This window comes from Danio rerio, chromosome 18 (assembly GCF_052040795.2).
Source record: "Danio rerio strain M-AB ecotype USA chromosome 18, GRCz13ab, whole genome shotgun sequence".
Taxonomy (NCBI): Eukaryota; Metazoa; Chordata; class Actinopteri; order Cypriniformes; family Danionidae; genus Danio; species Danio rerio.
In genome coordinates, this window is record NC_141038.1 from 54,365,001 (window position 1) to 54,374,746 (window position 9,746).

The 9,746-nt window shown below is 36.9% G+C and overlaps 1 protein-coding gene across 4 annotated transcripts in view; it reads right to left on the bottom strand.

The window, feature by feature from the left end:
• Window positions 1-9,459, bottom strand: part of st7 (suppression of tumorigenicity 7) — a 15,735-nt gene extending 6,276 nt beyond the window's left edge. For 2 of the 4 annotated variants that reach the window (XM_087292649.1, XM_087292647.1), the window contains exons 1-3: window positions 9,187-9,459; window positions 6,834-7,099; window positions 2,908-2,990 (exon numbers count right to left, since the gene is read on the bottom strand). In XM_087292649.1, coding sequence (XP_087148775.1) covers window positions 2,908-2,990; window positions 6,834-6,855 — 105 coding nt within the window. In that variant the 5' untranslated portion in view covers window positions 6,856-7,099; window positions 9,187-9,459. 4 annotated transcript variants of the gene reach the window in all.
• Window positions 9,460-9,746: the final 287 nt, after the last annotated feature.

Sequence of the window (9,746 nt, forward strand, 5' to 3'; positions counted from 1 at the left end):
ACACTTATACAGAAGATATAACCCTGATGTGACCCTCCACAGTCTGCATCACGGATTGTTTTAGTTGTCTCCTCAAACTTTGACCAATCAAATGCTCTCTTGTATCTGGCAGGCCCCGCCCCCTTCTCATTGGATGCATTTGAGCTCAACCACTCTCACCAGCAGAGCTGTGAGAAAAACAAATGCTATTGGCTGATTTTTAAAAAGGGGAGGAGCTACTATATGCTAAACTCTTCATGTTTCAGTTGAGATTTCATCAAACATCCAATAAAAACACTCATTTCAGAGCACTTTTAATCGATTTAGCAGATCCGGCCAATAACACAGCCCTACTAAAGACACCATATGTATGATTCGATTTCCTTTAAAATATCCAAAAGCCACTAGAACAGTGTTATATTTGCTGACTTCTGTACTCACATGATCGCAGACGTTTGTAAGAATGTTCAAACACAGAGAAATAATCACACTAGCATGGCAACAAGTGTTTAACACTTCCATCAATCAAGACAATTTCTGCAGGAGGATGAAGACTACAACTCCCATGATGCCACACTCAGTTCAGAGGCATCAAAACGCAGCTTTGTTTGTTGTGAACACACCCTCTAGTGGGCAACATTAGATACTGTGCCTTTAAATCCTCAAACATCTATATGACCCTCAAAAATGAATAAACCTCCATTAATGTGACATGTCAATGTAATTTAAGCCTTAAATATAATAATAATAATAATAATAATAATAATAATGATAATAATAATAATAAAAATGATAATAATGATAACAATAATAATAATGATAATAATAATAATAAAAATGATAATAATGATAACAATAATAATAATGATGATGATATTAATAATAATAAATGATAATAATAATAATAATGATAATAATAATAATAATAATGATATTAATAATAATAAATGATAATAATAATAATAATGATAATAATAATAATAATAAAAATAATAATAATAATAATAATAATGATGATGATATTAATAATAATAAATGATGATAATAATAATAATAATGATAATAATAATAATAATGATAATAATAATAATGACAATAATAATAACAAATGATAATAATAATAATAATGATCATAAATAATAATAATAATAATAATGATAATAATAACAAATGATAATAATAATAATAATAATAATAATGATAATAATAATAACAAATGATAATAATAATAATAATGATAATAATAATAATGATAATAAATAATAATAATAAATGATAATAATAATAATAATAATGATAATAATAATAATAATAAATGATAATAATGATAATAATAATAATGATAATAATAATAATAATAAATGATAATAATAATAATAATAATAAAAATGATAATAATGATAATAATAATAATAATGATAATAATAATAATAAAAATGATAATAATGATAACAATAATAATAATGATGATGATATTAATAATAATAAATGATAATAATAATAATAATGATAATAATAATAATAATAATGATATTAATAATAATAAATGATAATAATAATAATAATAATAATGATAATAATAATAATAATAAAAATAATAATAATGATAATAATAATAATAATGATGATGATGATATTAATAATAATAAATGATGATAATAATAATAATAATGATAATAATAATAATGACAATAATAATAACAAATGATAATAATAATAATAATGATCATAAATAATAATAATAATAATGATAATAATAACAAATGATAATAATAATAATAATAATAATAATGATAATAATAATAACAAATGATAATAATAATAATAATGATAATAATAATAATGATAATAAATAATAATAATAAATGATAATAATAATAATAATGATAATAATAATAATAATAAATGATAATAATGATAATAATAATAATGATAATAATAATAATAATAAATGATAATAATAATAATAATAATAATAATAAAAATGATAATAATGATAATAATAATAATAATGATAATAATAATAATAATAATAATAATAAATGATAATAATAATGATAATAATAATAATAATAATAATGATAATAATAATAATAATAATAATAAATGATAATAATAATAATAATAAAAATGATAATAATAATAATAATAATAATAATGATAATAATAATAAATGATGATAATAATAAATGATGATAATAATAATACTGATTAATGGGAGACTTCCCCACAGAAAGGTCTCATTAACTACAATAACTGCATGTAAGGGACATTTATTCACTCACGTATCCCAACAGCTAAATCCCTTATTCAACAGAGGAATGAACCGCCAACTATTCCAGCATGTTTTACACAGAGGATCCACCTCCAGCTGCAACCCAGTACTGGGAAACACTCATTCACACACACTCATACACTACGGCCAGTGTAGTTGATCAGTTCCCCTATCTGTTTGGACTGTGGGGGAAACCGGAGCACCCGGAGGAAACCCACACCAACACGGAGAGAACATGCAAACTCCACACAGAAACACCAACTGACCCAGCCGAGACTCAAAGCAGAGACCTTCTTGCTGTGAGGCCACAGTGCTAACCACTGAGCCACCCCCATGTAAAGGGTCAGTTCCCTCAGAAATGCAATCGGGCTCATGCTGAACTCTCCTTCATGAGGTTTCACACATTTCTGAGTGTTTCTTCTGTTAAACCCAGATTCTGAAGTATCCAGCGCTGTCTGCTGTACACACACGCCCTCTAGTGGACGACATGACATACTGTGCCTCTGTTATAGCTACAGCTTGATCAGTGATACTGATTCTACACGCAGTCATTGAATTGCATGGGGAAATGTAAATATTGATGATGTATGCTCCTGATATTTCTGTTTAACAGAGTCAGCAGTGCTCCACACAGGTAAACGTGCTCTACTCACCAGTATGAGTCCTGAAATGAGGGATGAGGTGCCCGTCAACGCCACGTAAAACTTGGGGGTGAGTGTGTTGAGGAACATGCTCACTGCAGACACAGCAGAAGAGGAAATAATCAGTCTGTCACAGTCACCACACGAGTCTACACTCACTGCAAACATGCGCTCTCACCCCGACTCTCTCTCTCTCTGTGTGTGTGTGTGTGTTTCTACACACTCTTAAGTCAGTGGAGACCAGCACAGCAGATAGTGTTGTGTTCAGCAGTCATGAGTGAGGAGAGTTTCTCATTAAACAGCAGAATAATCTGACACTGGGTGTGAATTAAGCAGCTTTCACTTCGACATGAGATGATTCCTCTCCTCCAGTGTCAGGTTATTCTGCTGTTTAAGGTCAATCTCTCCTCAGTCTGAACACAACACTATCTGCTGTGCTTCTTAAACTCATAAGTGAGAGTAAACGGTGAGTGAATATCCCGTGTGAACTCCCCCTCTAGCTAATGCGAGTGTGTGTGAGTGTGTGTGTGTGTGTGTGTGTGTGTGTGTGTGTGTGTGTGTGTGTGTGTGTGTGATCACTCCTGAAGGGAAGCTCTGTGGTGTTGACCATCATGCTGGATTCACTCCTCTAACATCCTCCACTCACGTCAGTCATCTCACACCTGATCATGTGACATCACTTCCTGTACATCTATTAATAAACACCACAGTCAGGACATCAGCTGATCACTTCCTGCCATTCTGATACCGCTCTATACAGATGCATTGTGGGAGCACTCAAACAGACTCAGTGAACACTGTATACAGGCTGAGGTCTGACAGAGAACAGCGCTCATATGCATCTACAGCGATCCAGCGGGGGATATACAATCATCTAATTACATTAAAGCAGTTGAACACTGCTCTGCTCAGGTGTGTGTGTTCAGGACGACACCATGATGAAGGTGAGGGGTTGTTTAGCTCAGATCTCTCCCTCAGTGGAGTCTCTGGTCAGCAGTGAGCAGCCCGGGTCCGTCCGGCCGCCAGCAGCTGCACACACTCACTGCTGAAGAGGAGCTCTCACACACAGACGCTCCATTCACACACACACACACACACACACACACACACACACACACACACACACACACACACACACACACACACACACACACACACACACACACACACACACACACACACACACACACACACACACACACACACACACACACACACACACACACACACACACACACACACACACACACACACACACACACACACACACTATCACTCTGTCTCTCTGTCTCTCTGTCTCCGAACACTTGAACATCATGTACTGCTAATGATGAAGAATGTTTCTGACAATCAACAATATTTTTACAATAAATAATATACTGTATATGTACACACACGCACGCACGCACGCACGCACGCACGCACACACACACACACACACACACAACCAGTCAAATGTTGAGGGTCAGTTTTTTTTTTAATTATTGATTTTATTTAATAATTTAAATGCAATTATTCATTATTCTGTTCAAGGCGGCATTTATTAAAAGTATAAATGTGTTAAATACCTATTTAATAAATATCTATCCATTACTCCATCTATTTTCAAAATAAATCACTACTATAGTCATTATTGCTTGTATTACTTTTACCATTATTATTAATAACAACAACAAAAATAATAATAATATAATAATAATAACTACAATAAAATTATTATTAATAATAACAATAATATATTAATAATATTAATATTAACAACAACAATAATAATATTATAATAAAAACTACAATCATAATATTAATAATAAAAATGATGATAATAATAATAACAACAACCACAACAACTACAATTAAAATATTAATAACAACAATAATATAATAATAACAACAACAACTACAATTATAATAATAATAATAATATAACAACAACAATAATATTAACAACATTAATAATAATATTAATAAGAACTATAATAATAATAATAATATTAATATTAACAACAACAATAATAATATTATAATAAAAACTACAATCATAATATTAATAATAAAAATGATGATAATAATAATAACAACAACCACAACAACTACAATTAAAATATTAATAATAACAATAATATAATAATAACAACAACAACTACAATTATAATAATAATAATAATATAACAACAACAACAATATTAACAACATTAATAATAATATTAATAAGAACTATAATAATATAGTAATAATAATATAATAATAATAATAATAATAATAAATAGAGTGATTTCTGAAGGATCATGTGACTCTGCAGCTATAAAATCATCTTTAAATTATTCACTGGAATAAATGATTAAATCAAATGATAATCAACTGCTGAACAGATATTTTATACTGCAATAACAGTTCACAGTGTGTTCTGTGTTTATAAGAAGCTGATTTAAAAACATTTAAACATCACACTGACCCCAAACTGATGACCAGTAGAGCATAGCACTATACCTGGATATCACACTACTACAGTATAATACCTGCAGGTGAGCTGTGTGTGTGTACACCGCACTTCTCTGATGTTGACCGGCATGTAATGATGTGCAGCGTATGAGGAGCTTCAGAAGAACTGAGCAGAACACACACACACACACACACGCACACACACACACACATGCACACACGCACGCACGCACGCACGCATGCATGCACGCAGAGGCACAGTGGGCAGCATGATCGCCTCACAGCACTCAGGTCTCAGGTTTGAGCCTCAGCTGGGTCAGTTGGTGTTTCTGTGTGGAGTTTGCATGTTCTCCCCGTGTTGGCGTGGGTTTCCTCCGGGTGCTCCGGTTTCCCCCACAGTCCAAACACATGCGCTATAGGGGAACTGATCAACTACACTGGCCGTAGTGTATGAGTGAATGAGTGTGTATGGGTGTTTCCCAGTACTGGGTTGCAGCTGGCAGGGCATCCGCTATGTAACACAGAATAGTTGGCGGTTCATTCTGCTGTGGCGACCCCCTGATGAATAAGGGTCTAAGCTGAGGGAATGAATGAATACTGAAGACAGCTATTTATTCAATGTGTGCAGCTGAATGCTGCTCGACTGCCAGAGAACCCTCCAGCACTGCACATATGATGGACATTTCCCTCTGCTGCACTCATCAAAGCTTGTGACTGGTTTATTATTAATATATAATCAGTTTACGCTTGTTCTATTGCTCATTTCACTATGACTATTGTCCTAAAGCAGCTTTACAGAGCGGTGCATGATATTACATTATTACACAGAGCAGAATGTTCAGCATAGGGTGGAGCGTAGATAAACGCTGGCGGTTCATTCCACTGTGGTGACCCCTGCTTAATAAAGGGACTAAGCCGAAAAGAAAGTGCCTGAATGAGTATATAAACACAGTTCAGCTACAGTGTATATGTACACACGTCTGATTCTGAGAGCTGCATGATCTGTGTGCATATCCATTTTCCTGCATGCGTGTGTGTGTGTGTGTGTGTGTGTGTTGTTTACATTCACCCGTCTGCCATCATCATGCTGCTGTTTCTCCTGTTTTCATGACACTTGTGACGGCAGGTGATCATGTGTTCTGAACAGCACACACACGGGTTCATGTTCAGTGTAAGTGTATGAATCCTCATCTGCTCCAGCATCATGACGCTCAGAGTGACGGCAGATAATGCACTCCGGCGCTGTCAGCTGCTGTCGGGGATGAGCAGAGCGGCGGGCTCCAGCAGTACAGTACAGGGGAGAACGCTACACAGGCGGCGTGTTTACATGGAGACGGCAGGAGCAGGCCTCAAACCCTCACAGCATCACTGCGCTTATATAAGAGGACGAGACGCTGCTCTGTCTGGCCTTCACACACACACACACACACACACACACACACACACACACAATGCATGCAGCAGCAGCAGGAGGAAGAGGTGGAGGATGGGCTACTTACAGGAGGACTCAGTGCCGAACATGGCTGATCCAGGAGCTGTGGTGGAGCGGCGTCACACTGCAGGGGTCATCAACACACACACACACACACACACACACACACACCGACCGGCTGACCGACCGCTGCTGCTGTGTCCAGAGCTGATCCCAGAGCTGCAGAGCACGGCCACGCTTCAGCAGCAGACAAAAGCCCAGCACACACACGCACACGCGCATGCACGCACGCTGACGTCACCAAACACACACACTGACGCGCAGAGAGAGATGCTGAGGAGGAGGAGGAGAGAGAGCAGGAGGAGGAGCCAGCCAATCACAGCGCACGCAAACACACAGAGAGACACACACACACACACACACACAGAGGGAAAGAAACATATACACACAGAGATATACAGAGAGAGAGAGAGAGAGAGAGAGAGAGAGAGAGAGAGAGAGAGAGAGACACGCACACACACACAAATGTGCACATACAGAGAAACAAACAAATGTACACACAAAAAGAAACCACACACACACAGATATACACAGAGAAACACACACAGAGACACAAACACACGCACGCACGCACACACACACACACACACACACACACACACACACAGAGAAAAACACACACACACACACACACACAGAGAAAAACACACACACACACACACACGCACGCACGCACGCACGCACACACACACAAAGAAACAAATGCACAGATAGAGATAAACACATTCACACACATTAAATACACACACACACAAATGCAAACATGCACATTCACAAATTGAGGGAGAGACACACATTGAGAAAACAAAAGCAAACACACACAAAGTTAAGCACAATGCATGCCCATATGCGCGTACACACACACACGTGCACACACACACACACACACACACACAGAGAAAAAAAGCTAATTAATCAACACATTAAATCATCTGTCCAGCTGATAAACTCTGTCATTAACACACACACATACACACTTTAATAAACACACTGCATCATCATCATCATCATCATCAATAAAAGCAGGCGTGAGCACCTGATAAACACTTGTTGTGACTGAACATCAACATTAACATATAAAGAAGTGAAAATAGCACTAACAGCACTAACAGCGCAGTGGACTTTACTTGTTTGCAAATTCTAAATAGTGAAATCATATTAGAAGCCCAATGACTATTAATAATAATAATATTAATAATGATAATAGTGTGAATATAACCAACTCTAGCTGACTGTATAACTGTATATGCAAGCACTGAGTGATATCGACTGCATGCTTTCCATGACTCAGGTTATCAGCGTGTAATAATTCATGCTTTAGAGTTATGAAAACATGTGAAGAGTGTCAGATGAAGTGTGCACACCGAGGTGAAGCTGCTTTTATATTCACACATTCCTTCATTTTAGAGCAGTGACAGCTTGCGAGACGCTCTCTATATGACCGGGTCTGAAACGGCACGCAAGAATGACTTCAACCCCACATCAGCAATATTGAACTGACTGTAGATCATGTTGTACTGTGACAGTCGTCTGCTGATAATGTGACTTACCGATCCACAACTTGCAAAGAATACTGTTCTGCAGCTGACTAATGTTAACTACACACATTAAACCATTATATGTCATTTACATTCATTAACACTAGTAGCATGTGTGAAGAGCACAGTGTTAGAGGAAGTGTACTGAACGTCACACGCCGTTGAGCTAGAATTCTCTCTCCTGTCATTCAGAATTGAGGTATGGTCAGTGTTATATTTGCACAATGTGAATGTCTCATTAATAATATCATTTCAGAAATGTATTGTTTGCAAATTCTAAACAGGGAAATCATATTAGCAGCCAGGAACAGCACTGTTCAGTCAATTAATAGAGCTAATGCTGTTTTTGTCATACTTGCATGCCGTTTCAGACCCAATATTAGCCAATATAAAGCGAGCGCTGTCACTGTTCAAGAGCTGCCCTTTCCTTCCTCTTTGACTCAGAGCAGATGCTGTGTCCACACAATGTCCTGCCCGCAAGCCTAACCTTAACCCTATTAATGACGATCATCTAAACACCACCTCATGATCCCCAGACTGAACAAACCTCAACATGTAGAGCTGATACTGAGAAATGATGGAGCTTATGATCCCTCCTGAGCAGCAGCAGTGCAGTATACAGTACATCATCATCATCATCATCATCATCATCATCATCATAACACTGATCATAATATGACGAGCTGCTGACCGACACGTGTCGCGTCCATGTTCAGCGCCCATACTCAATCTCATACTCACCTCAGTCCCCTCACTCACTAACTAGTGCACTGTCGTGTAGGACACAGCAGGAGAACGCGTGTATTAATGTTAGTAACACACCTGACTGGGCGCAGATCTGAATGTCGAGCACCTCAGAGCAGCTAGCATTGCTAACACACAACAACACCTGAAGTTCGGAAAGCGGGAAAGCGAGAGTCTAGCCATGAACACACTTCACTGAGAGAGAGTGTGTGTGTGAGGACAGAAGCAGCAGTCCGTCATCTGCGTTCTCACCTGCAGTTTGACGATCGCTAGATCAACGTGGCACGACAGAAAACAGCAGCAGAAGAAAGACAGCAGACATGACACGACACACAATGAAGACACGCCCTCTCAGCGCAGACCCCGCCCATCTTCTTACAAACCCCGCCTGAATGATGACGCGGATATCTCGGTATTGGCCCCTCCCCCACTCTCTGTACAGCTGTTATGGGGAATGATGACAATAATGCACATTAATACTAAGATAAACGCAATTTTACACACTTATTTGATCATTTGTGCTTTATTTATGAAAATATGAATATTTTATTTCACACAAACACACATATATATATATTCCCACTACAATAATGCAATAATAGCATAATAATAATATTTCTCCATCCCTGAACATTCCC